At 35.8% G+C, this 27,698-nt stretch overlaps 3 protein-coding genes across 6 annotated transcripts in view; 1 reads left to right on the plus strand and 2 right to left on the minus strand.

Moving 5' to 3' along the window:
• The window catches only part of SRPK (SR splicing factor protein kinase), a 41,702-nt gene extending 35,685 nt beyond the window's left edge, over window positions 1-6,017 (minus strand). The window contains exons 1-2 of one of the 3 annotated variants that reach the window (XM_046618512.2): window positions 5,943-6,017; window positions 5,302-5,782 (exon numbers count right to left, since the gene is read on the minus strand). In XM_046618512.2, coding sequence (XP_046474468.1) covers window positions 5,302-5,510 — 209 coding nt within the window. In that variant the 5' untranslated portion in view covers window positions 5,511-5,782; window positions 5,943-6,017. Of the gene's footprint in view, window positions 1-5,301 lie in introns of all 3 variants that reach the window. The other 2 variants (XM_046618503.2, XM_046618522.2) reach the window with 2 other exon arrangements.
• A 6,048-nt stretch (window positions 6,018-12,065) lies between these two features.
• LOC124210683 (nucleolar protein 11) lies at window positions 12,066-16,778 on the plus strand. 2 transcript variants are annotated; one of them, XM_046608909.2, is made up of 4 exons: window positions 12,066-12,400; window positions 12,953-13,484; window positions 13,566-14,605; window positions 16,616-16,778. In XM_046608909.2, exons 1-4 carry the CDS (start codon window positions 12,269-12,271, stop codon window positions 16,742-16,744), a joined length of 1,833 nt encoding a protein of 610 aa, XP_046464865.1. In that variant the 5' UTR covers window positions 12,066-12,268; the 3' UTR covers window positions 16,745-16,778. The 2 variants fall into 2 exon arrangements, with proteins under 2 accessions (XP_046464865.1, XP_046464885.1); XM_046608929.1 differs by lacking the exon at window positions 12,066-12,400 and having other exon boundaries at window positions 12,953-13,035; window positions 13,173-13,484.
• Window positions 16,779-18,170: 1,392 nt separating this feature from the next.
• Window positions 18,171-27,247, minus strand: UQCR-C2 (Ubiquinol-cytochrome c reductase core protein 2). The gene is made up of 7 exons (XM_046608941.2): window positions 27,091-27,247; window positions 26,699-26,838; window positions 25,734-25,925; window positions 22,710-22,926; window positions 21,000-21,431; window positions 20,704-20,925; window positions 18,171-18,438 (listed from the first exon to the last, which is right to left on the minus strand). Exons 1-7 carry the CDS (start codon window positions 27,133-27,135, stop codon window positions 18,352-18,354), a joined length of 1,335 nt encoding a protein of 444 aa, XP_046464897.1. The 5' UTR covers window positions 27,136-27,247; the 3' UTR covers window positions 18,171-18,351.
• Between the last annotated feature and the right edge of the window lie 451 nt (window positions 27,248-27,698).

The following is a 27,698-nucleotide window of genomic DNA, read 5'->3' on the forward strand; positions in this document are numbered from 1 at the left end:
TCCCGGATTTAATACTCTCCGTTTTTGAAAAAAAAAAAAAACCTGTGGCGGTCGAAATAATACGTTATAACAGAAATTAACGTTCTTCGTTTAGAAAAATAGCTTGTAGCAGTGCTAGCTTGAGATTAAGCTAGAATCGCCAGACTGAAAAAAAAAAAAAAAAAAAAATGAATGACGGATAATTGCAAAAAACTCTGGAAGCCAGAATTGAAAGTTAATTAAGGGCTCCGAAAATACAATTTAGTCGATTTAAATGCTCCACCCGTTTCAATCGCGAACCACCCCTCATTCCAAAAACCCATTTTTTTTTATCCGTGAGTCTAGACGCATGGGAAAAAGTCTGCGAATGAAAAACTCTCGAATTATGACTCGGAAAAAATATTCATTTGTTCATTGTATAAAAAACCTGTAGTAGTGCTAACTTAATAAAATAACCCGATCAAGTGAAAGTTCATCCGTGACAGATCTGAGAAAATTGCTCTCAAAATGCCATCAAAATCTTGACTCAATTCCTTTTGAGGTTGGAAAATAATAGGAAAATTTCAATTTTTAACTTTTTAAAGAATCTAATCCCATACAAACTTTCGTACTGAAAAAGGTGTAAATTATTTTTTTCGTCTCGAGCCCTATATTATTAAATATTTTTAGAATATTGCGCCTTAAAAAGGAAATAACGTCTGGCTCAGTACTTTAGCGATATTGAAATGTGAAAAATTATGTTCAATTGTGGTAGACTAGTTCTGACTGGTGCTTTAGCTCTGAGTTTTTGCAAGAACTCAAATCGCATCGGAAAAAATTAAATTATTATCAAGTTCCTGGAAAAATTAGGAATCCAAATTCACGACTTTTGCTGAGTTGTGCTGGCCTTACTGATCAACTTCCTCGAACGTCATATATTGATAGGACGGGTATTCGACCATGTAAGTGTAGAAAAATCAAAAGATATTTCCAAATTTCAAAATTCGTAAAACGAATTTCTTACCTGACGGAAAACCAACTTTCTTCCGAGAAAAAATTGACAAGATTTGAATTCAAATCAATAATAAAAATATGACAACGAACAATCGGCCGATGTAATGATACTCGTCTTAAAACTGGTGGAACAGCTAATAATTTCACTGATACTTTGCGCGCGAAAATAGAACGAGACTTTCTTGATACAAAATTCTTTCTGTTGAAAAATGGGAAAGTTACAAATTTTCATCGTTTTGTAAAAATCCAGGATTTGATACGGAAAAAACCATGTACATAACTCTATCAATATCTCAATTTGTACGGAACTTAAATTCATTTGAGGAGTTCAAATTTAATATTTTCTGCATATTCGAGACTTGAGAAAGAATTAACGTACATTCTAAAAAGGTTTTGAACAATTCCAGATTAATTTTGGACAGTCCAAAAATAATTTTGAACGCTCCTTTCAAAAAATTCTGTTCAGTAAAAAATTTGCATTTTCAAAGTTATTCAATTTTGATAATGTCGTCCCCTACACATTAGGATAGTAATGCAAAAATCGAACTTTCGAAATCACTTTCCAATGCACTGAAAAGTTTCATACTGAAATCCTGAAAGACTTTGTTTATCATTTTTTCCTCATTATCAACACTCAGAACTATTGGTCATGTAAGGATGGAACCATACAAATATGCGAACACCATCCGGCGGAAGTAGAAAAAAATCATTCTTCCACAAATAACGTGGCTTTGGCCCGCCATTTCTTGAAAATAATATTTTGCACCCTAATAATAACAACAATAATCACAAGAACAACAAAGACAACCCAACAAGAAATCGTTAATTGCAATCACTGCCGACGTCCACTCCCGAAAAAGCGTTTCCGCAAAAGCTACTCAAAGCTTGTACGAAGTTAAGGGGGGGAATGGTCATAACGATAAGAACTGTATTTTACAGAACTTTGGTGGCGCGACCCAGAACTCTCGCCAGAACTGTATGCAGAATAACTTTTCCAGTTTTGGTTTCATCGAAAAGCGTCAAACTTGGCCATTTTTCAAATTTTAAATTAATTCATCGTCGATCAGATTTGGCAAACCTCTGTAATAAAACCACCAGGAATTACAGACCTCTTCGAGTAGTAGTTGGAGCTCGTGAAAGAATTCGCTTTTTCCAAAAACGGATCAAACGTACTGCTGGCACTCCGTATTTTTGAAACAGATTTTTTAAACCAATAGCGCTAGAACTGTTTATAAAAACTATCAGGAACTATACAAGTTTTCCAAAAGATACCAGAATTCTCAACGAAATTACGTTTTTTTTTTGACAAATGCCCCGCGCAAACTTCACAGACGTCTGTCGTTCTAGGTTCAGGTGAAAAGCAAGTGAGAAGCCATGCTCATACTGAGAAAAAAATATTCCAACGGCAAGTATTAATATTTGCTCACGTCCACTACACCTTACTTGATTTGATTGCAATTTGCCTGAATTCAAGAAATACATTTATTGTCAGATCAATGCGTTTGTTGATAAACTCATTTACATTATTTCTTCGATTAGTAAATTCAAATTAAATCTAATATATTAATTACATATTAATAAATTCATCTGAAATTTACTATGTGAATTTACTGATGTAAGTAAGACTGACTATAACTTATTTGCGCAATTTAAGTAGTACTCAACTTTTCAAGTCACTTCATTTGGTGGATTTACTAACATTAATCTAGCACTCGAAAATTATTGAAACTTGTTTATGGAAAGGAGGTTGTGAGCTTAAAATCTTTAACAAATTTTATTTCGAGATGGTTGCACAAGGAATATTTAGCTAAGAAAGATATTCATAAGTTACTATATTTCCTCTGAAAATATAAGAATATAGAATACTAGAATTATTGTTCAAAGCTTGGATATCAATGTTCAATATTAAATGACAGCAAAATAATAACAAACTTAGTAGGTATGTTCGATTTTCGTTTACGATGGCTCTATTTATTTAAGACATTATTTTCTATATTTCCACCGGAGCACGTCTTTTATTTATGTTGGCATTGTTAAATATTTAAGAATACAATATTGCACTAATATTAATGATGATCAACAAATAGTAAAATTGAATTAGATACTTAAAGAAACAAAAATTTGCTTTCGTCAATTATGAAAATAAGTCTTCTAAATAAATTAAGTCATCGTAGAGTGAAATCGAACAAATCTATCAGACTTTCCATCATTTAGAAGCAATGTAAAATGAAACGTCGATATCTCGGCTTTTGTTGAGAATTTCGGATTTTATTATTCTTGGATTTTCAAAGAAATTATCATAGCTCACGAATATATCGATTTGATAAATACTCGATTCATTCAATTTTGGCTCACCAACCTTCCCAAATTTATACAATTTGGGAATTTAGATAGGTTGATGATTTGGAAAGTCTTTAGATGACGTTAACCCAGCTGAAGAAACAGTTTAATTAAATAAAAATATAAATACATTAATCTTAGTATATTTCCTTCATTTGGATAAATTTTAATCAAATCAAGTAAGGTGTTGGAGGGTCTGGTAAATATTATACTTACTATGAAGAGGTTTTTTGCTCAATGCGGGCACAGCTTACTATTGGCATATTGCTTGTGTGTTCAAAGAGACGGAGCCACATGGGCGATGTTCAGAAAAAATCTGCCACATTATTGGTGTTTGCAAATTTCCTATATTCAGAAACCACTGAATTACCCCTGTATAATTGTTTGTAGACATGTTTTCTAAATTATATCAAATTGTGTGGTTGTAATGAATTACTTGGGCCGTCGATTTTGATGCGATAACTCCTAACTTTGGTTACTTCACAGAAAATGTGTTGTAAAGAAATTCTCTATCAATGTAATAGACAATGCTGAAGTAAGTAATGTTGAAAAAACAAAACATTGTAAAAAAAATCATTATTCAGCAACTTCAGGATAACTTTGAATCAGTTTACTCAATAAAATACGCGTGTTTTTTTTATTACACTTCACAGCATCTCTAACAATGTTCCCTAAAATTGAACAGCAGCGTTCAGTCGGATTTGACAGTTAAACCTATATAGTGCTTTCAAGTAAGATGATGCAGTGGAAATTTACCACGATAATGCAGCGAAACTGAAGCAGTCGATCGGAAACAGCTTAATTTATTATGAAAATCAATTCTTGTATAAACAATTGTTATGTAAATGTTATCAACTCTGAAACTTGGAGCCTTTCTTTGAGATAACATTTTTTTGTCTGCACACTTGTGTATCCCAGCAAATTTTTATCTAAAGAACTTAAAATTTGGATGAAATTTCTGTCACAAAAGTGACTTTAGTTAAGCACAAGATTTTATTGATTGAAAAATTACCTTTTGAAAATTCAATTAGAAAGCAAGCTACATGTTTTGCTAATTTTTAAAGTTCTATTTTTATACTGAACCATTTTTTGTAGGCTAATGTTTCTAAAAACTCTCATGTTTATTTGAATCTAAACTGACATAGCTTGGCATGCTGAATTTTTTTATTCTGGTAGTCTCGTTCGTGCCAGTTACACAGTTAAAATTACACAGTACTGTAAACCGGAATCGCAAATGATAAATATCCATTGATGAAACACATTCAATTCAATGAAATAAGAACTAGTAACCTATGATTTCCTCTATTACAGGTGGTTTTCCCTCTTAACACATTTGGCTACGAATTTTGGTTGCCAGCTTCAACTTCATTTTCTTAGACAGCCAATTATTAAATGATTTGGAAAATAAGCACCACGATGAAACTAGCAGCAGCTGCTTTCATCCCAGCCACAAGCTTGAGTCGGTCAATACGCGCATACCAGTTTATATCACCAGTTTCACTGTCGTAATCTAATCAATGGTCAAGTATCTATTCCTGGTACAGCAGCAATTACATTATTTGGCATAAATTGAAAGGATCTTGTTTGAAATAAATCCAACTGCAGCCCGATTGGTACCTTCAAAATCGTATTAGGAAATGAAATTGAGACACCTAGATAGGTGCTCCATAAAATCTACCAATCAAGGAAATGACAAGAAACTATGCAGAATCCAAGCATCCAAACTTCTGCACTGTCGCACGAGCTTTTACATGGAATTCGAAAGATCTTGAAGTAACAAACAACAGTGTATACGTTGCGACACCTGCATTGTGGGTGCAACTAGTCACCAAAGATCCTGCCTTGGACAGCACTGCCAATGAACACAGCTAGTTAAAAAGACTTAATCGATGTACCCGAGTGAAGCAAAGAATAATATTGGAGAGGACCTGTGGTGATATTATCTAGATTCACAAGGATAGAAAGAATGGAGAACAAGGAAATCAGTACCTGCTACGATTTCCACCGGAGTGAACCAACCGTGGGACGGTATTTTCTTGAGCAGACGATCCAGTTTTCGAGCCTCCCTGAGGTGCATTTGACCCGGGGGGCTCTAATTCCCCTGATGAGCCTTTGCCCTTCCGTTTTCCAGGCTTATGACGTTTTTTCTTAGCCTGAATAGCGAGGACTCGCCTGTTCACGTCGGTTTTAGCGCTCATCGGTTAAGCGCGATGTTAACTTTATTGCCCGTCACCCCCACGTTACTAACGACAATTTCAAACCACGATGATAAGCTTTCGGCACTTTTTCCTTTAGATTATTATCCCACCATTTCGTCACACCGCCAGACCAGTCACAATTCGCATTCGCACACTGTCTCAATCGGCGATTGTTTGAGTATGGCCGACACGCCGTTTAGAGATTTACCTACCTTTGATTTTATTTTTAGCGAGCGCCACCTGCGATCACCGAAACAATAGCACTCGAACGACTGAAATATATAAACGTTTTTCACTGGCTGCTCTCGGGACGCACTGAGTGTGACTTTCCTAGGATCTCGCTTTTGCTATTGATTGAAAACTAGGGAAATTACACTCGGTTATAACATCTGACCGAATTAGTATCTTTTATCGTTTATCGCCATTTTATACCACTGATCCTAAATTAACCCAACATTAAATGTCAAAACCCCGCGATTAAACATCTAAGCCATATCGAAACTAATCACGGTCTTACATACAGGTCCGGAAACTAGTAGGGTGGGGAATGACTCAGATAATGAGGCAAAACCGTGGTTCTCGTCTTCGCCGTCTGCAGCGCTGCCCCCTCGGGGTGAGCCAATCATAAATCAGATCCGAACAGCTGATTTTTCGGAATCAACAATCCTGAATAACACTCAAAAATGAAGAAAGATGCGAATAAAAAATGATTGAGATGTTTACTAGCATTCCATGGTGGTCGTGATAATTGTTTTATTTCAACGGAATTCTCAAATGTTTAAGTCAATAAAATCCATAAACATCAAGCGAGGGCTCACAACTTTTGAGACAGTTTGAGATCGTGTGTAGATGATCCACCGTTTACACACTTTACACTGAGTTATGAACTGTCAAAACCTTCGATGAGCAGGTTATCTTATCGGTATATATCTATATCTATTATACTCCGGGCTAATGGCGCCCCTAGCGGATAGATAGGAAACAAGACCGTGTGCCTCACTAACGGTGACACCCCCTACCACTCAAAACTGCCGGAGTTACCAGACCTGTATGTAAGACCGTGAAACTAATCATCTCACTACTTAACATATCTTTAGATGGGAGATACCAAAATACACTAGAGCCCCAGAGCTCACGTTGGGATCACGAGATCAGCAGACTATTGGCGGATTTTCATGGACAGCAAAATGCTGCCGCAGTATTTTGCTGCCGCGTTCTTGACGGAATGCCAATAAAGCAGGGTGGCTTGGTGCATGCTGAATTCGAATTAACTATTATATTAGCAATCCCATCTTAGAGCATATACTGTACATGCTCTAAGATTCCCATTGATCATAAACTAGGTAGCAAAATACCATGTTTGCTGCCCGTGAAAACACAGACTCTGGAGAAATACAAATTTTATTGTAGGGTATTTATCAACGTAATAAACCACAGTGCTTTGTAATATCCATCTAAACAACAAATTTCAACACTATTTGTGAAATACGGACTATAGAGCCGTATTATAAGCAATTGAACTTTACGTGAATTGTTACATCACCTTACGGATGACACGATATTATGATTAACCAAGAATTATACCCCAGTCTCAAGGATAATGATTCAAATGCTTATATATAAAATAGTTAAATCATTTGAATGGAAGACATATAATCGCGGAACATTTGAAAATGATAACAACAATTATCTAGTTCGAATCATATGATTCACGGCGCCGTATTGCAGATAATGTGGTATACAGGAATGCTTTTCAGAGGCTACATGAATAGGACGGTTCACAACATGGACCTACATAGACGTAGTATAGGTCCATGGTTCACAATGTCCGTAGCCGTAACCGTAACCGTGGCCGTGTTGGACGGTCTCTTCTTTTTGATGAATTCCTTCAAAATGATAAGAGCGCACGCGCCGAACGTACTTCCTGCTGCGCGAGACAGGCACGTGCGCAAATTATTACAATGAGAATATAAACTCAAAATTGAACCTTGAAAATGATAGAAATGATTTATTATCTGACTCACCTTGTTTTTACTCCGAGTAGGTTGTAGTCGGCTGCAAGGAATCCTCGTGGAGCGGCGAAGAAACCGTAGATGAGTGGTTAATGTTGAGGAGTCAAGTAATGGTTAAGATTTTTTTAAATTAACAAAGGATTCATTTTCCCCAAGTGGTACACGAATGTGGGGTGCAAGGCTGCAAGAATACCTACGTCATACATTTTTCCATATTCTGCAAGATCCGAAATTGTAAGATTCAACGACGAATAACATAATCTACTCCAGTTCACTCGACCGCGATTTGTTTTGCAATAAACAGTATGTATGTACCGTCTCACTAATCTATTTTTTGTGCACTACAGACGTACAAAATGGCTATCTTCTGGTGGTGTTGAAAAAGGTGGTGCAGAGTTCCGGATTCGCATAGACTACCTTGATCTCAGTGAATGGATATAAAAATTAAAAAATTGGGATTTTTTATGCAATTTGCATATTTCTTATTATTAATACACGTATTACTACGATTTTAAATTTGTGTATTCTTAACCGTTTAAATACTTAAGATTGCAATATTCGAATTTAAAGCTACCGCTAAATCGAAAAGTGGGGGGTCACTAACTCCACCCCTACTCACCAGAGGCGCTGCGAAACTGGCTACGAAATTTGAAATGGGCGCCTTGTAGCATCCGACCGAAACGTCTGTATGTTTTATCAATTATTATTATTATTAGGTGTCACTTTTATGAACTAATCAAACTCGAAGTACGAGAATCTCGTAACGAAAAGGTATTAAGACAACTGTCTAACTATTTAGAATATCCGTAGATGGAAATAACTATGAAATTCACTAACCAGAGCCTAAAAACCATGTTATGAGATCTTCGGACTACAAAGAGCTATAATAGTCCTATACTTTATTATATATCATTATCATATTAACACCATAATTAACGAACACCATTATATCCAATTATTATATAACATTCAACAATGCCATTTGCGCATTCGGAGCTGAGAGCTACACTATAAGCAACTTACGCTATACCATATACCCTGAAGAGGAGAAGACTGTACAACCATAGATACATATACCTATAACTGATATAATGTAAAGACAGATGTACTGCTGCAATAATCCATAAAACCAGTGACTGCAAAACTTTCAAAACCGTAAATACCAATTATCCAGCATGAATTATACTTTCACCGTACCGCAGTATTGTAGGCAACGCGCACAAACGTTTGGAGGCAATGCAGATCTCCAATGTGAAGCTGTACAAAACCTCATCTAGAGAACATATAAGGTAGCCTCATGACGAAACAATTGTAGGTAAATCAACTCACGGAATAATTCTGTAAGGCGAAACAATCAAACAGAATTACAATAAATGTATCAATACACTAACAAACAACCCGTTTAAGTGAACAAAGTTTATACCAGTTCTGTGGTAAAACGTAAGAAAACATATCCCTAACCTCCTTACGGGCATTGCACGACCGCCAAGGAATGAACCCAAAGATGTATGTGCACGTGGCAACGCCCAGTAACAGGCAACCAACAAACATAAGAACAATTAACAGTTACAGAAGAGAATTATACGAAAGCACATATGGGCTATTCCGTGTCAACCAGATCAGTCGTCTCGCAGATATTTTTTTAATTAGGCATGTGGATTGTGTAGGGGGAGTTAGATTTTTGTGCCAAAGCGCGAATCTCATAATGCAGAATTCGATTTTTTATTAACAATAACAAATTAGACTCCCATTTTTTTCAAAAATTCATAACTTTGGCAAAAAATTAGATACAATATATTTTTTTTTTCAAATTACGCGGAAAGATCCATAGAATTTAAAAAAAAATACGAAATGGTAAAAAAAAGTTGTTATCAATTGTTTATTTAACAATTAATTTTTCGAAGATTTTTAAAACAGTGACTGAGACGATCAAAAAATTTTTTTCAAATTCTGACATGTTCCTTGAACTGTACTACAACCTGTGAATTAATTCCAGAGGGGTGTTTTTCTTCGTTTTCGAGTAAAAAATAATTAAAGGTGTCGATGCGCACGAAATTGCGGCGCGCCGAGTCTCTACGTAATGGCGAGCGGCCAGTTGCCGTCCACCGCTGCCCCGCGGTGGCGTCGCAGCGTTATTTTAGTCATTTTCACGATGTAGGACATGATTGAAGAATCTGAAAAAAATACTGTACCTTCACAAGGCCTGCTCACAGCGATAAGTGAAGTTTCAAGAATGTGTTTTCACCGTTTTTTTATTACAGAGATTCAAAATAACGGTTACACACCATGAGAGTGCACATAAATGATAATAATTACATAACTTGCTACTTATTTTAAAATAAAAACACATTCTTGAAACTTCACTTATCGCTTTGAGGAGGCCTTGTGAAGGTACAGTATTTTTTTCAGATTCTTCAATCATGTCCTACATCGTGAAAATGACTAAAATAACGCTGTGACGCCACCGCGGGGTAGTGGTGGACGGCAATTGGCCGCCCGCCATTACGTAGAGACTCGGCGCGCTGCAATTTCATGCGCATCGACACCTTTAATTATTTTTTACTCGAAAACGAAGAAAAACACCCCTCTGGAATTAATTCACAGGTTGTAGTACAGTTCAAGGAACAAGTCAGAATTAAAAAAAAATTTTTTGATCGTCTCAATCACTGTTTTAAAAATCTTCGAAAAATTAATTGTTAAATAAACAATTGATAACAACTTTTTTTTACCATTTCGTATTTTTTTTTAAATTCTATGGAGCTTTTCGCGTAATTTGAATAAAAAAAAATATATTTTATCTAATTTTTTGCCAAAGTTATGAATTTTTGAAAAAAATGGGAGTCTAATTTGTTATTGTTAATAAAAAATCGAATTCTGCATTATGAGATTCGCGCTTTGGCACAAAAGTCTAACTCCCCCTACACAATCCACATGCCAAATTAAAAAAATATCTGCGAGACGACTGATCCGGTTGACGCGGAATAGCCCATATGTAAACCTGCTCCAAAACTACGAATTATCAAATTGTTAAATACCCTAAATCTTTCAAGATTGTTGTAACACCAACACCTAAGAATATTCGCAGCAGCGCTATCCTAGTATTAGCTTTAATATTAAATCAATAGTAACTATGTCCCACAAACAGTCACTATTGTGCTGCAGGTGAATAATGATAGTAATCAATTATAACACATATGCAATTCTACACATTTACATGCTATAAAACTAACAAAATAACAAGTACCCGGTATGGTAATCTTAATAGATAAACTTTGTAACGAACAGGATAGTAAGAACATTTAAGAAGTAAACTACGACCAGAACTCAGCGTATCGTGACCCCGAGAGTGCACATGGCATTAACGTCCGCGAAATATAACACCAAGAAACATGGGTCACCTCTAGCGTACGTGCACTGTGATCACTATATAAGGAAAACGCAGCTAAAATCGGCCCAGGTCCTAACGTCTTCGAAAAGGGGGAAAGAAGCACGGTAGCCAAGGGAGCTTACTGCCCTAACACCAAAGCCCACGCGGATAGGAAGCTGATGGCGCAACGATCCTACACCCACACCACCGCACTAATACGGCGTTGTACCATGTATAAAAAAGCTCGCAATATAGTAATAGCTAAAGATCACGGGCGAACATGCAACGAAGATATCGTACCCCAGTTTTAATTCCTAGAAAAAGGGGGAAGGTGCGCAGAAGTTGACAAAGAGTTATAAAGCGGGGGATCGTTCTGCGCAGTAATTGATACCCATAAAAACGGCGACCGATCATCGGATCGTCCTCTTGGATTCTACCACTAGTTTCATTATCTTGTCCCGGTACAGTCTCGCGGTAAAATCCTTTTGCCTTTTGCATTCAAACTTTTCCTACGAAGTTACTCTGTCTAAAACTCCAGCGACCTTCCAGCTCCATTTTTGTATATATTAATTCAAAATCTAACAACTTGTAATCCCATTGTTTGTGACTTGAAATCTGAAACTACAAAATAAATCCAAGTTAATCAAAGTACTCAAATATTACATCCAAATCAGTTATTCCGTTAATTCCTCTCACCAATCTGCGCTGCAATTCATCATATCGAGAATATTCTCCAAAGGTAAGCCCATTTAAATCTTTCATCCAACAATTACTCCTTCCTCGGTTCGTTCGATTAGAGCGATAGAATGACCGTTGTCCGATGTATTTCAATACTTTATCGGTAATTGGCGACCCAAACTACTGATGTGAGTCGAACTGTAGCTGTGTGAACAATGCCAGTGTCTAGCATCTGTGAATTTCCATTAGGTACCGTACGACGCCACAGCCGTATGGGACCTTCCACTCCATCCAATTCTAAATTCTCTCTGACGCAACCCAAGTAGCGCTTTCCTACTTTATTCACATTCCTATTGGTCGAAAGCTGGGCAGCAAAGGCCGTGTTCGTAAATTGACTGATAGTACTGAAAATTCCCTAGGACAGAGTCAGAGCTATCCGCGAACTTGGAAGCGCAACAGAAATAAAAGATTGCTGACAGTACTGTCAGTCAATTTTTGAACACGGCCAAAATAGTGCGGGTAGCATTTTGCTGCCCCTGAAAATTTAGCTCGAGGCAAGCTCATATTCAGTGAATATAGAGATCAGTGATGTAAATACTAAATATAAACCAGTGTGTGCGTTGATGACAGCGTATTTTGAATAGCCACACGCAACCACACAAATCTTATAATATACGAGTTGTATTTATTAATATGTTGTAATGGCTAAACTTAGCTCATATTACACTTTGTGCCCACTTATAGATCAACAAAATCTTTTGGGGGTCGAAAAGGATTGTAATCCTGGATGTGTGATAGTTACTTTGGGAAAAAATATCGTTATCAGATACAAGGTTATCTTCAGTCATCATATCTACGACATTCTCGGTCACATTAAAAATGTCCAAAAAATTTTTAATCCTCTCACTCAGATAGCGAGATACCGTCTTTCTCACGCAAAAGACGTTCGCTTCGGCCTAATTTTATAACAGCCTTTGTTTCTCATAAAGAACATTGCAGGAAATGGAGTGTCCACATGTGCTTTTAGCAATCTAGTTTGGCAGCAACACAATGTTAACCAAAGCAGAATGCACCCTCAGGTTGACAGAAACTTATTGTACTTCGCCGTTTCATACAATTGCATGGTTGTGGTTTCCCATATGTTGCCAAATTTTTTCTAAGAGCTACATATATTCCTAACTATTTCATTCGAGGCACCTCAAATACAACCATAAGATAGGGACACAATTTATTACTTGGCAGCACAACGCTATCTGGGTGGGAGTTATTTCTCATTTATATTGCCTGCACATTTTTTATATGTGCAAATACATATATAAATACTCACGTTTATCTAAATGGTAAGATCAACTAAGCAGTTGTCTAATTTGATTTATCCTTCACAGCTACAGGATTTGAAACAGTTGAGCAGTTGGTCCACCAAGGACCGTCTTACGACCCAAGTAATCTACGATGAAATAGATGCTCGGTACGTCGCAGTTTTCAATGAAATTTACCTTAGGGTATGGCATGAGAGTGCTAGCGACCTTGACAAAGTAAAGAAGCATAAATTTCATAGCCCATTTCACGCTATACTTCGAATAGATAATTATCCTCCAATCTTAGTCTGTCAAAATGGGTCGACAGCATCACTTACTTGGGCTTTGACAAACCGAAAGTCATGGTATAGCAAAGGAGTCCTCCAAAAGGAAGAGAAGATAAGAGACTGTCAGCTCATAAATATTGGCTCAAAAATGTACTTGTGTATGTTAACATGTATAGACAATCTCCATGATTATATTGTCGTTCCACTTGATGGCCAGACATATGTTGAAGACTCGGAAAATTTAAAGAGGATCAAGCTGCAACGAACTGCAGAAAAACTTGTAGGCCATGTAGTTATCCAAGATACAAGTAATGCTTACCTTCTCACTTTGTGTAAGTAAAGGAAATTAAGTCATGATATCAAAATTTGACTGCTTGTCAAATAAACTACTATAAATTTCCCAAATTTTTTAGGGTCACATGGACGACTCTACAGTTATTCATTACTTGGATGCTCTGCTAATCCACCACCAGGGAATTTATTGAGTGTTGTAACAGCACTAAACACGAAGCACCCAATCATAATGACTCCCTTGAATGAAATAACAATTGCAGCTTACGGTGCTGATATTCAAGAAGAAGGAGCGATTTTGGTTATTTATAACCTTTCGTTTAAGTTGGTACAAGCCATCCAGAAACTTAAACTTTATACAAAAGAGGCGAAATTGTGGAGAATAGAAGACAAGTTGCTCCTAGCAGCCAATCGCCACTTAGCAGTAGCTCCATTTAGCCTAACACCACAGCGAATAGAAGCAATGGTCGGATCTTCGCGTCTTGCTCCAAATTCGACTGTCAATGTAAACGGAGATGACAACGAAATTGTTGTTATACAAGAGATGGAAACTGCTATTTGGGGATCAGAGGTCACAGAGGCTGTAACATTCTCTGATCCTATGCCTGAAGAAATAAAAGTACAGCTCTCAACGCTAGTCAAAGATGGTCTGCCTGAAGCTGTTATATTAGAAACATTAATCCCTACTCTAATAAAATCTAGAGATATTAGGAATATAATTTGGTGCCTGAAGAACTTCAGAGATGTCCCTGAAAAACTGCTAATCAACCTTTTATCGTTTTGTCTTACCACATCTGACAAATCGTTCGATTCCGATCAGAATGGATTTACCGATTCTTGTGTAATTGAGCCCCTTGGGAGGGCTGTTTTTCTCAATCATATTCTTAGTGTTCATTATTCGGACATTTGCCTAATGTCGCATTTAAAAACTAGTCTTGGCTTCACTGAGATTTTGAGTTTACTCGATTATCTGACTCATGCTCTCGACTCTACACAAGAAGAACACGAACTGCCTCAAACAGGAACTTCTCAGCCCAGTGAAGAACAGCTACTGGACTGGGCCAGCCTCTTACTTGATTCGCATTATCAACAGTATCTTCTATCCCAAGACCCAAGAATCTGTTCATTGCTACAGCAGCTCAGCTCAGTGCTAGAAGTCCATGTAAGTATCATAATTTATTATCAATAAAATTAGTATGAAAGGTGTTGGCAAGATTTGAAATGGTACTGGGAAACAGCTTCATTCATCATTTGGTACAAAATATAATATTCTTGATCTCTTTCGAACGTCAATTTTTAAAAAACCGTAAACACTAAAAGTACCATCTATTATTTTTCAATAGTCGTTTGAATACGCATAGAAATAAATAGGTTTTAATATCAAATATTGCGAAAGTAGATACATTTATATGAAAACAAGAATATAGCTCGTATATTACTCAATATGTGTACTTGCTGGACAATCTGTAAACTTGGGATACTTTGGTGAATTTTCGATTGACTAAGATAACTTTTTTGAGAAATGTAGGTATATTTTTTTTGGAACTTTTACAATTGTGAGATACTCTTTTTTTGTTACCTTCGCATGAAGAATCTTCTTTTGGTTAGGACATTACAAAACCCCAAAAAATCTAAACTGGTGAACTGTGTTACAGTCTATGAATGCTAGATAATGTCTTTGAAACACTTGGCAAAATTTTTGAATTGGTCAGAAAAAACAAAATTGATATTTTCAACGAATCTTATTTTTAGATTTCATTGGTCACCCATTTCATTTCATTAGTCTTGAATTAATACACTGCAATTCAAAGTTCTCTAGTAGTTAAAGAAATGAAATTCGTAAGAAACAGAGGTCATACTTCAAAACGTATACTTACTACTTATACTTCAAAATAATGTATGACCATGACATTGAATACAAACGAAATAGGCTGGTGAAACATTGGGAATATTCATATTTCTGTATAATGTTTTTTACACACCGTATGAATATAATGCTATGGTCAAATTATGAATATTTTATATATTATTATGTTTTTTTGGTAATGAAGTGTGGGTAACATTGATCTGGAAATTAACAATAATTAATTCAGCTGAAATTTTGTTTATAACATCAGGCTTCGCAATGAAGTAGAGAAAATCAATACTTTAGAAGGAGGATTTGTCTCACGGAGTAGAAATATCTTTAGAAAATATATATTACTATACATATTTCATTTTTTATCACGCACACTATCTTTTATGTCGAGAGAAAAAAAATAATAATAATTTGTAATATCAAATCCTATCAAACTGATTATTGTTTTTTTTTTTTTTTTTGTTATATTCGTCATGCAAAAATATATTCTTCCACAATTTTTTTAATCAAAAGTTGCTGATTTTTGTGTACGCTCAGATAACTACCACGAACAATAAATCGTGCCCAACTTTTGACATCTTCACTTATTAGATAGTCTAAGTTTTTAAGAGGATCTAAACAATATCTAATTGATTTTGAACTTTTGTTGAATTATTTCTCGGCAAACATAGTGAACTAAGAAAAAAAAACATCAACTCCCTAGTATTGGTATCGTATGTAGGGTTGCATTCATGATCAATTCAGATCTAATTTTGCACCCATGGACAAAATTATGTACATGGTCAAGTGGACACTGTTACTGCTAAATTATTAATTCACAAAACGTTTCAACATTGTACATCATTTAGACAATCATATTGGGTATTCTACGACAACTCGACCAATGTCTATTCCTGATAATCTCCAGTTTGTTTCAAGTTTTGTTAATGAGAACAGTTTTCCGCGAATTAAAAGATTGTAAAAAATGTCTGTAAGTCATTTATTGCGCAGCATTTTCCTTTGGCATCTTCGGTACAAATACCAGTCATATTTACAGCTGGGTTCACAGCAGAGTCAGTATGATATGTTCAGAAAAGTTAACCAATGATTTACGGAAATAGTTTGCGATAAAAAAAGCTTGTCTAACAACAAATTTTTTATCGCTGAATTCGAATTGTTTATTTACGAATATAAATACCCCGTAACTACGAGAAAATTTATGAAATTGGCAGAATCCAGTTGACCTGTGACACTTATAATGTATCATCTCATTATCAATAACTACCTCTTTAATAGTAATTGATTTGATGTATAATTTCATTTTATCATTTCCAGTTTCATGTCATTGATGATCTGCAAACTCTAAGATCACTGGTAGAAAGACTTCGCGACGGCAAATCTCTCGGGCCAACTCCGAAAGGTGCTTCAAAATATTATTCTATTGAAGAAGTAAAGTTGTATTAGGTACAGAGTAAATAAAGATAAATTTGCACATTAAGACATTTGCATTTCGTTTAACTTAATATTAATTCATTCTTTTTCTATCTTTTTATGGGTTGAATCAACCGCAGTGAGTCCAGAATTCATTTTATATGGGTAATTTCACAATTGATATCGTAGCTATCTGGTATCAAAAATACAATTTGTCTTTTATTCTCATATCTCATCTTGCGTGATAGGAGGTGATGATTTGTAAAATACTAGCTTTAGAACAAGAAGAAAACACACATGCTACGTTTTAGACGAAACATACATATTATGAAATTCGTCTCATGAAGCACAATTATAGACCTTGTATGTATGTGACATGTTTTCAAGTGTATTACAATACTTGTTAAAAGCCACGTAAGACAGGGATCCCCTTGTTAGTGTTTGATTACGACTACGGTTTCAGTCTCACTGATCACCAGGAGAGAGTCTCCTGAAAATCATAGTCTAGACAGCGGGTTCTAAATTCGCAATCAATACTTGTCAGGCAAGTGTAGTACTTGGCTCTATTTTTTGATTTCCCATCAGAGATTGGCGATTAATTTTCGCACTCGAATAATTACGTACTTGGCGGATGTTTTGAAATTCATAATGCTTTTGCCATGTATTTAATTCTTTGTCCCTATTAAAAATCTGTGTCAAAGGTTTTAAGAGTTAAAAAAACAAGAATCTGAAAAATGTTGAATTACACAGGACATGAACTCAATTTTTCTATTTTTTTTCATCAAATTTGTAAAAGATTTGATACTAAAACAGTTTTAACACCCTGGCAAAATTTTAATAAATTTATGGAAACTATATCCTTTATGTCAATCAGTTTGCATTCTACCTTCTGATAGATTTATTTGTTTTGTCATTATTTAAGCGGTATAGTAATGTTCAGAATCTAGTTGAGATTATACCTCTTCAAAATATTGAAAAAATTAAAAAAAAATAATTTCACCTTCTACATATCACTCTAATGATTGTTGAACGTATGGATTTTTGTGACCCGAGAAGTTCGTCGGGGGAGGTCAATATTTGATCAGGAGATTGTCTTCCTCGACAGTAGCCATACTACGAACATCTATGCTATTAGGAATGTCTTTTAACCCTGATGATGGCTGGCTTGGCCTAACCGAAACATCGCCCAATGAAACTTAACAGTTTCACTCCGATCAAATATTGACCTTCCCCGACGAACTTCTCACTCATCTAATGATATTCTCGTTTATACATCGTATTTGCCATACCGCTCGGAAAAGGAATATATAAGTGTTAAATGATACAATTGAAAACGAGTTCTAGGGCTATAGTGACATAATGCAAAGCCTACAATGGCAAAGGATGATAGATTGTAAATTCTTTTATTCCTTGAAGTAAGACGGGACAAGAAGGTAGTCTTGAACAATAACTTTCAGGATGTTATTACAGTTCAACTGTTTATTATTTGGTAATATTTACACAATTACAGGAATTGTAATACCACGATGGCCGTCACTTTATGATCGATGCTCTAGTGACGCTCTTGTGATTTCTGATAAATAGATATCCATTGTTAAATAGTACTAAATGATTGACGATCTCTCTATTTTACTCTGTCTCTATTTTAGTTCTTCAACATATGGAACTGTATCAAGATCGCCAATTCCGGCCATGGACAGTTTACCCTTGCCAATTTTAGCAGCCACCTGTAAAAGAATATACTCTTTACTTAATGATTTTCATTGAAGGTTCCCAATAGACAAATTAGGCAAAACAGGGATTCTTCCGAATTCCACTTAACTCTAATAATGTTTTGCAACAACACATGGACTAGTTTGATATTTATGTTAACAATTTGTATCATGCGAACAAGGTATCAAAAAGTATTTATTCTTTTAAATAAATGATTTGCATATGGAATCCAAACATGTAAATTTCTATTTTTTTTATACTTATATTTCGAAATGTCAAGTTTACTACACAAAGACACATTTTTGTCAAGGAGCCCTATCAAACGAAACTTCTAAATTCAACGCCACTCAATCAGAAATCTACTAGATAGGATTTCAATGAAGCTCCTACCATCGTTGCCCTTTGCCGACAACATGGATCTATCAAGGCATAATCCATATTTCAGTGACGCATTTGCCAGAAATATTTTACAAGGGGGTTTCAGCTCTATTCCGTAAAAAGAAAGTGATGGTAGTAACGCCATGTATACTTGCGGGTGCCAATATCAGACTGTTTGCTTTAATACACAGAATGGAGTAGGTTATGCATGAGTCTAGCAATCCAAGTGGTAAGTGATGTTTCCAAAGAGGGAGTTAATAAGAAAAAGATTGAGCACCAAATGGACTACCAAAGATTACCACACAACTGTAAAGCAGCATCATCTGAACATTCTACTTTTCTGTATTTTGTTAACACCTAATTTTTTTTGTTTCTTTCTTTTCTTTTCAATTTCTCGATTTTTAATTGCTGGAATATTTCATCTTTGGAGCTAATGCCACGGAAATGTTTTTTTTCTTGAACACCCCTAACTATACCAACCTAGTTTTCTTTTTTTCTACATCGAACATTAAAGAGCTACGAATTTTTAAGCCCAACAACATTCTCTCATTATTACACTAGCTCTCACTAGTAAAAAAGCCTTCAGGATAAAAAAAAGTTTCCAGGATAAATCAAAATGTTCCAAAACTTTTCCCATTTAAGGATATTCAAAGAAGCAGTAGATACCCTGTTCATTTGCAATTAATGGAAAAAGTATGACCTAATTCTTAGGGATTTTACAATATTATACAAAAACAAAGTCAACTTTTCAAGACAAACCTACGAAACTTAATTATAGAAAAGTACATTATTCAATAATAGTCTACTAACAACTGTCAATATCAATTGAGGAAGTATGAGACTTGAATGTAAATGTTGTCAACCGTATGGCGACCCAGCCCGTGGGATGAGAATATTTATTTTGAAACTATATTGCGTCTGTTGCTAGTACCATTGCATGAGAGCGGTCATGAAAATGAGGTAATTACCGATTGAGGTAACCCGATTCAAAGCTTGAATGTATCCCCTAAAAGGCAGGGCTCATGCCCCTGGGGGGTGTTTGCATATTTGCTTGGTTCAATTAAAATACCTCAAAAAGGCGGATCAGGGAGTGAACGCAATAAGCAATGGCTAGCTCTAAAAGACAGAGCAAGAAGCCCGTGTTACTCAAGCGCTCGCATTCAAAGCTGGAGGTTGCTCCGATCGATATACTGGAAGAATAAACTCATATACAGTAGCGCTCAAAAGTATTCTGACAATATGAAATCCGTTATTATTTTGATCCATAATTCTTCTTGTTGTTCTTTATTTTAACATTATTTTTTAAAGAACGAGAGTTAAATTTCTACAATTATGTACAACATCGAATTTCTTCAATAAAAAATATCATTGATTCTCGTATTTTATATTTGTATCTAATCAACCCAATTACTATCTTTGTCAAAATACTTCTGAGCGCTACTGTACATACACTATCGAATGTGATAAACGCGTGACAAATCTGTTTTGCGGGCAGTGGGCGCCATTGGCAATCGAAGCAATTGAGCTTGAAACCGGAGCGCGAGAGATCAGTTGACCATTAACACCTAAAGTGATAAGTTGCTGCACATGAGGACCAAATTCTGGCGAATATTCGAACGCTGTCATTTTCAGCAGAAATTAGATTAACTGCAAATAAGAGCAAACCCTTCCTTTGCTTAACAATAATAGTCTGCATTGCATTTTGCAACTGACTACGAAAAAGGAGACATTTAAAAAAAAATTGGAGTACAAAATGCTACGAAGAGTTTAAAATTCGGTGAATATTCGTTATAGTATCTATCTAATTTTTTGTGAACAATAGTAGAAATTTTTTTTACTATACATATCTTCTTGTATTTAACTAATTAGACATCAGCTCAAGTAATAACTTTAGGACTTACGTTTTTGACATCGGCGGCGCTGACTTTTTCAATTTCCGCAATAATCGCACTTGGGGATGCTACAGTGCCTTTAAATAAAGCCTGCTGTGCGAGAGACTCATGTCTTGCTATGGAATTATCAGTAGCATATAGAACAGCAGCTTTCAATTCTGCTTTACCGCGAGAAATATCTGCATCTGTAACTGAAGGCTTGAGTAGCCATTTACTGGCTGCAGTTGTTAGCTGTTTGGAAAGGAAAAATAGCTTTAGTGAACTCATCTGGTACACATTATTACATACACAATTGAGCAACTTACAGTTCCTGCAATATTTCCAGGTGCCGTTAAAATAAAACCGAATATTCCCGAGTCAGAGTAGCTCGCATTCAACGCTGATACCGCAAAAGGATCTTTACCCGCTGCTGTGGCAACAGTTCGGTAAAGAGGGGCCGAAGTTGATCCCCACTTAACGTGAGGCCCAGTCCCAGCAGCTCTCTGCAATATCGCGAAAGCTATGGCCTCTTTCTCTTTGTTCAGTCCTGCTCCTTCCACAGCCACAGCTACAGTAGCAAGAGAAGATGAACGCTCCTTGCGAAGTTCGCCACCAAAGTATCGAGCAGGTTCACCACTGGATTCGCTGGACCCCACTTGCAGCTGAGAGGCAAATTTATTGAGCTGTTCTTGAGAAACCCCTGTAGCAACAACCGCGCATCTCGGCCCAGTGAACCATGTATTGACAAAATGTTGAAGCTGAAAAATGAAAATAGTTGCGTATTTTGACACAATTTATAATGAATCTTGGGGTGCCAATTGAGGTATTGGAATCAATTTTCGTGACCATTCGAGGTTGTCAAATTTAAAATAAGCTGTGTTTTCTAGACTCATTTAAACGAATACAGGTATGTGTTATCATACACAGAGGTATAGGTTATTTCAGAAAAAAAGCTTTCAGTTTAAATTCAAATGTGATTCATAACCTTTGGTTTGCTGGCATTAGGCATATGTTATTAGAACATCGGAGACAGTCTAGAAGGAGAATGCAACTTCATCTCTTCTTGAACACTCAACCAGATGGAAAAATTATAAATACAACTGTATACATACAGATTTACTTTTTCCATTTTTATGTTCAAAGTTTTAACAGTACCTGTTCATTTCCAACCAATAAAACCCAACGTGTAGTTATCTCTTGGGACTCGTAATATATGGTACATAAGGAATGAACACCATGCAAATTCGCAGGGATGATAAGTAATGAACTGATGATGTGTTCGATTTAGATAAGTCCTTAAAGTCACTTAAGATACATGAGAAACCTCAAATGCAAATGATCTGCGTTACCAAATACTTGCTGCTGTACATTCTTTACTGAATCTTGAATTACAAGTTCAATATAACATTAGACCGCTTTTATAATCACTATTCAACATTTTACTCAGATCACGAATAAAAATGAATCTAAATAAAATACGATGCTTGTCAAACCATTATCAATATAAACAGAAACTGGATTCATGGTAAGGAAAAACAAAAAAATTGCAGAAAAAGCTATTTAAAACTTCTGCGTAAATTACAATGTTTGTAGTCTAGTTAAAAAATAAAGTTTATTAACTGATAGTTTCCCTCATGCGCGTCGTTAAACGTGAAGGTGAAGCCAGTAGCCAGAATTAGCAAGCAAAATAGTAATTTAGTGAAGTTTTAGATTTATAAACTTATGAAAATCAAATCTTAGCATGAAAAATTAAAAAATTTTGATTGATCGGCCTCATTGTCCTATCTTGATCGACATTACTACCTTTGGTATCTAACTCTGGTTAAAACAACTCTATTTGACCAACATATCGTTAGCCCACCTTATAAAAGTTTCTTTTCGATCTCAAACAGATGTCCTATTAACAATTTCCTTTTTATGGCAATATTCGAATCCATGGCATTTAGAAATCTTGTTCAGCAAATTTAATTTTGTTTCATGTTTCTAATTTTATTACTCAGTTGGCATCCCAATTAAAAAAAATCGATTTTCATTACATTTTCTGTGCCAATTTTGCCAATGCGCTGTTTAGGGGAGTAGAGTGAGTAACCAAGACCCTTGCGATAGGCAGCTTTGTGTAGTAGTTCAAGGACCCGAGTTGTCTCTGGAATAGATGAAAGCTCATAGCGCAAACGTGGAATCTGGTCATTCAGTTCCCATGGTTTGAATACTTGACGCGTAGCAACATCTTCCAAGAACTTAAGTCCAACATCTCTGCGAAATTAAAGAAAAAAATATGAGGTACAATCTGTCGTAAGTGAAATATTCAAATCAAAATTGAATTATATGAAGAAAGTAGAGTCAATTTATCTTCAATTATTTTGGACATTATGAAAACGTGTCAAGTATGAAGCACATCCTATTCAAGTTAGGACACCAAAAAATATAAAGTAAAAGTACTTTTCAAACACAATGTTAGACACATTCAATATTTATTTCAATCGCTGTTCCTGTCAATCAGAATTTGGCATCTTTTTGGAATACTCTTCAGAGGTTGTTGGTTCAAATAGCTGATAAAGTGACATCATTTTTTAATTTAGAAAACGTTAATATTTGTTTTCCTAGAAACGTGGTGTTTAGAATGGTTCAGACATTTATGACCTGATTCTTGGGGTCACCGAAATGGAAATTCTTCCTGGTACTCCACACCAATGATTGGAGGCTCAAAGGACAATAGTCTGATTGTAGTCGTTTCTGAGAAGTATTGTTTCAAGTCATGATGCTATTTTTTACTGGTCCAGCAGTGCTAACAAGCTTGGAGGTGGCGAGGCTACGGGACTAGGCTCCTAAGTACCATATTGTCAACCCGGACTCAATTCCAAACACGATTGACTTTTCTTCACATCCAATTTGATAATGTATTTTGTTTATTGAGAACAAATCTAACTTTATCAAATATTTCGCGAATTCGAAACGAGTCGACGCTATGAGTTTCTAAATAATAAGATTTGTTACAAAAGTACACCAGGCACATATATAATGATAGCAACAAAATAATTTCCTTCACAAGAATAAGAATATATTGATCGCTGTCTTGAAGATTCTCCATTGAACCTTTAAAAATACTCAGGTGAAAATTATTGTAAATGCACAATAAACTCAAATTGTCTTTATGGCAAGCCTATTTGACAAATGCAATGCTTCGAAAATACATGGTTTTTTCGTTTTACTGTTACATATTTTTGTTGAGTACTTTCGTAACATATCGCATTATTTATGAAATAATAGTGCCCACTCATTTGATTTGAAGAAATTGTTGATTATATTAGACTTATTTCCCATGAACAAACTTGTGTTGTTAGGTTGCAGAAAAAAGTCATCATGTTCATAATCTAACCCGAGATGGCTGCACGATAGACGTATACCTAGTCAATAAGTCATGTCACCGGTCAACAGTCATCTGAAGTACAGAATCAGGAATGAAGGGAGTCCTGACTTTAGTTGAAAATAGTTGAAAACAGGGTCTGGTCCTTTGAGACTAAGATTATTGGTATGGAGTACTATTCTATGCCGGAAAAACTTTATAGTGATGATGGTGACCCTGAGTCTACTTTCTGTCTTTGTAAGATTTTATTTCAGTAATTCCTCTTCAATGCTTTCAAAATGACTGTCTATTCCAGTGGACATACATTTCAAAAATTCTATCAAAAGTTTCACTGGTTAGATTCTTTTCAAAGGGATGGGTTATAAGCTCGGCCTCTATTAATGCAAAGTTGTAAGCTTGTAAACATTTCGTGTTCACTGTAATGGACATGCATATTACTTTTAATATATGTTCAGGTGAATTGTAAAAAAAATACAGATATTTTAGTTAAAGGATACCGAGTTAAAATACATTGAAAAAAATATTTGACCACTGGTAGATTGAATTTAGTTCTAAAAGGTATATATACATAAATTTATATGTTAGACCAGTCCAAAAAGAGGACTTTTTTTTTCAAAGTCACACGTTTAATAATTGTAGGAAGAGGAAATAAGACAGCTGTGAAAATTTGAGCCCTCAGTGTTGGGATCTAGTAGTTCCTGGACACTATTTTTTATTTTCAATTCGATTAACAAGCTAAAATAGTTTTAGTTTCATTCTGAATTTTGTAGCTCAGTAACGAGGCAATGTAAATAAATCTTCCATACACATTTTTGTAGGTAATTTAAAAAGGTGTCTTATAATTTTTTGATAACTCAACTTTTTCAAAAGTTATTCAAAGTTGAAGTTGAAATCACGTAAAAATTCACTTTTTCAAGATTAATTGCGAAAATACTAGACTTACCACAAAACATCATGGGTTTCTTTTGTAAAGCATTTCAACCCCTATACAATTATGTCATTGCCTTGTTACTAAGCTACAAAATGCTAAAACTATTTTTGCGTGTTAATCAGATGAAAAATGAAAAATGGTCTTCAGGAACCACTAAATGTCAACGTTAAAGGCTCAAATTTTCACAGGCGTCTTATTTGCTTTTTCTACAACTATTAAACATGTGACTTGGAAAAAAAATCACAGTCCATTTTTAGGACCAGTCTAGTATCTGTAAAGCCAATTTGATATATAACAGGAATACAAATGAAAAAAGTAAAAATCTTGTAGACTTGTATTTAGAACAGTTCAGTATAACTCCTTCCAATAAGTTTATTACACGCTCTTGTAAAACAGACTTCATTAATGTAAGCTTCATAATATCGTCCGTTCTAATTTCCTGCTCAAATCATACTAATTAGACGTTTTACCACACAGAAGCTGTATTTCATCATTGCATGGCCATAGCAAATGAGTTGGAATTAACAACCTCAACATCATTGTTACAGCAACATTCTTACAGTGTAACTGAGACATTATGAGATTGCAGATGTTATTGAAATATGTCTACAAATTCTGTCGTGTCAGGACTAGGGATTCTGTTTAGTATACTGATGACAGGAAGATTTTTTCCTGCGAATACTAAGAACGAAAAGTTATGGAAATAGGTATAGTTTTAAGTACCAGGCTTATCAGATTGAATTAGCAAAGCTGTCAACAACTCACAGTTTATCGCGGGTACATTGCAGAGTGTAGGCAATGCTTTCACGATCCGTGGTGGCCGTTAAATTTCCTCCGATTTGCTGAATATTTCTTGTGATGCCAAATGCGCTGGAGCGATTAGTTGTTAGCCCTGCAGCCAATCTCAGAACATGTGATGTGCCCTGTGTTTCATACGTTTCATTGCGTGGTCCTGCCCTATACGACAAAAGTTGTGTAAAATTGAGTTGAGTGAACAATTCTGATAAAGTAAAACACAACTAGGTCCAAAATTTTCAAATAATAAGCAATTATATTGTAATGAACCATTTTGTTAGATTTACATTACACTGTAGCTACGTAGCTGTAAATGACTGCACGACTGGTAACCATACACAGCTGCACGGTTGCCAGCTAAAAATTGGGTGCAGTTATTATCTCGTGTGTAGAATATGCTAATTTATCAAATTCGTAGTAAGAGTATGATAAAAGTTGAACTGGTTCTCAGAAATGATAAACAAAACAGTTTGACTGACTGGGGTTTCGAACTCAAGCTAGCAAGTTCACTGCAGCAGAACCTTAGCTATTGCACCTCCTGTTTGCTAAAGGATGATACACCAAAAAAATATATGTATCAATAGCTGTGCTGTTTCCTAGTTGCCAACCAAACTGCTGTTTATCGCCTCCAATTGCTCAGCATTTCTTGACTGTCCAAGCCCTGTTTGAGATTACGGCAACAATCTATTCATGTTTGGCCAAATTATTGAGTTCCTTGATTCGAATTAGTGAATTGGAGCGACTCTAGGTATTTAGGGCAATAGCGCCAAAGTAAAACTGTACAACCAACAAAGAGTTGATTCATGATAGTATTGTACTTATATTGGAAAGATACTGCTCTGGACTACCACAAGTCGTCCCAAGTGGACAAATTGAAAAAAGGTAATAAATAAAATGTTACTGCGTATTAACTTTTCAAAATTGCTTCTACATACTTGAATGTGACGGACACTTGAGTAACAGGGCTATCGTTGTCGAGCGTAGCAACGGTGATTTTGTTGCTTAGAACCTGAATGTCGAGGTTCTGGGCAGGTGCAGATTGTGTTGCAGCAGCAGCAGCTGCATAGTGTCTGACCTAGAGTAATAAGCGATGATTTACGTCTACTTTGAGTTTCGTAATGGACGAAAGTAAAATATTTACAAAAAATTTCAAACTTGCACTATAACTGCAGACTGAAGTATGGATAACATCTTTTACATAATAGTTTCAAGTACAGTATAGCTCGGAATGTCGACACCAAAGTGAACCGTGCGTACAGAAACACTTGAAATCATTTCGTACATAGGAGTTTCAGCCTTGTGGATTCCGATAGATTATTTTACTTACCGTTGTATTACGCAAAAGAGGAGCTCGTACCGCCGAGCAGGCCATTTTCGTGCGATAAAGTAGCAGCTTCCAGACCTACTAGACGGAGGGATTGTCTGCTAGTCGAAAAGAATGTCGAAGTAGGGTGATAGATGCCGCTAGTGCATGCTAGGTTGTAGGCAAAATGGTGGAAAATATGAACTTCATTCTGTGCAGGCCTACTTCTGCAGCGTTGGCCTCGTGCTGGGGTTCAGGGCTTGGAGTAAATAATAGCGCCATTTACGATAACAACAGAACTGACTCTGGTAATTTCGATTCGCTGTCTTCTCTTTCGGAAGTAAAGGAAAAACTTGTACGTGCATGCTTGATTCCCCTTCCCCTGCCCACGCTTGACATGCTCACTCCTTAAGTCACTGGGTGGATTTCACGTGCGGCAACACTTGGATACAGAGGTCTCTCTGGATACAGCATGTGCTGATTGGTTAATTCATCAAAATCACCAAGTATGAGACGCACTGATATATATATATCAGTGATGAGACGTCACCAAATAGTGATTTTGGTAAGCTGACCAATCAGAGCATGCTGCGCGTGAAAATCCACCCGCATCTTAGAGCATATACCCGCAC

The sequence above is a fragment of the Neodiprion pinetum genome, chromosome 1 (genome assembly GCF_021155775.2).
Source record: "Neodiprion pinetum isolate iyNeoPine1 chromosome 1, iyNeoPine1.2, whole genome shotgun sequence".
NCBI lineage: Eukaryota > Metazoa > Arthropoda > Insecta > Hymenoptera > Diprionidae > Neodiprion > Neodiprion pinetum.

Coding starts and splice junctions, on each gene's coding strand:
- LOC124210683 (XM_046608909.2), top strand. CDS start 12,269: ATGGCTAAACTTAGCTCATATTACACTTTGTGCCCACTTATAGATCAA. Junction 13,485..13,565: donor TGCTTACCTTCTCACTTTGT/GTAAGTAAAGGA, acceptor CAAATTTTTTAG/GGTCACATGGACGACTCTAC. Junction 14,606..16,615: donor GCTCAGTGCTAGAAGTCCAT/GTAAGTATCATA, acceptor TATCATTTCCAG/TTTCATGTCATTGATGATCT.
- UQCR-C2 (XM_046608941.2), bottom strand. CDS start 27,135: ATGGCCTGCTCGGCGGTACGAGCTCCTCTTTTGCGTAATACAACG. Junction 22,927..25,733: donor CAATGTACCCGCGATAAACT/GTGAGTTGTTGA, acceptor TTAATTTCGCAG/AGATGTTGGACTTAAGTTCT. Junction 18,439..20,703: donor GCGCCGCCGATGTCAAAAAC/GTAAGTCCTAAA, acceptor ATTCTTTTACAG/GTGGCTGCTAAAATTGGCAA.